General features: G+C 39.9%; 1 protein-coding gene across 1 annotated transcript in view; it reads left to right on the forward strand.

Moving 5' to 3' along the window:
• Positions 1 to 972, forward strand: part of Anapc4 (anaphase promoting complex subunit 4) — a 32,991-nt gene that overhangs the window by 26,345 nt on the left and 5,674 nt on the right. The window contains exons 21-22 of the mRNA XM_031391069.1: positions 301 to 433; positions 622 to 686. Coding sequence (XP_031246929.1) covers positions 301 to 433; positions 622 to 686 — 198 coding nt within the window. The remainder of the gene's footprint in view (positions 1 to 300; positions 434 to 621; positions 687 to 972) is intronic.

Here is a 972-nt window from a genome sequence, read left to right on the forward strand (position 1 = left end):
TTACACTGGATGCCCCTTTTCATCATTTCACAGCAAAAAATAGAGCAGAGTGAGCTGTGCTTCACTATATGCTTGTGGTTCCCTACGTGTTCCTCCTTATTAGACCCTAGGGCTTGGGAGAGACCAATTGTCCTGAGGTGGGTTTAGCCCCTGGAATGGGTGGTCATAGGATACAGATGCTGTGGTCATTCTGAATGAGGTGTATGAATGTATCATAATTCCATCATGAGTTACATAGGGCTGGTTCTAACAGTGTTTTCTCCTAATTATTGTTTTGCTTCTGTTTTTGTTTGAATCCAGAAAGTCCTTTGCTGTTTCCTTATTACCCTCGAAAATCATTGCATTTTGTGAAAAGGCGGATGGAGAACATTATTGATCAGTGTTTGCAAAAGCCAGCAGTAAGTCTGAAAGATCTATGTGTCTTCATGTGGGAGTGAGAAAAACTGCAGTATCTGGCCCATTTATATAAGTGTTCATAATATATAACTGTTTTTCATTATTAAAATGGGTAGTTTCTTATCTTGTTAATTCCTCACATGGATTTTAAAAGTGGGCTAGTGAAAGTGTTGACATCCTTAGGAATTTGTTCTGAGAAGAGCACTTAGTGTTTTGAAGTTTTAGTTCCGGAGCTGTTGTGTCTTTGTTTTTTCACTGCCGAGTGGTAGGCGTGGAGAAGCTATCGAGAGGTGGGCATCCTCCTGTGCCTCACTGCCAGCTCCTTTAAAACTCAGAATTCTCTCTCTTCCCAGTCTTCACTAAGGATTCTTAGCTCAAAGTTTGATGAGAGGGATGTTTTTAAAACCAGACTTTAATTGTGATACACATTTTTTGTAGAGTATCTCTTTATGAAAGTGTACTAATTATGTCTTTTTCTTTTCCTCTCTTTGTTTCATGTTGGGGGCGGGGTATGATCAGGGTCAAATCCAGCATTTTGCACTTGCTGGCTAGACATTTCTTACCACTGAACTGCAT

The sequence above is a fragment of the Mastomys coucha genome, unplaced genomic scaffold (assembly GCF_008632895.1).
Source record: "Mastomys coucha isolate ucsf_1 unplaced genomic scaffold, UCSF_Mcou_1 pScaffold22, whole genome shotgun sequence".
NCBI lineage: Eukaryota > Metazoa > Chordata > Mammalia > Rodentia > Muridae > Mastomys > Mastomys coucha.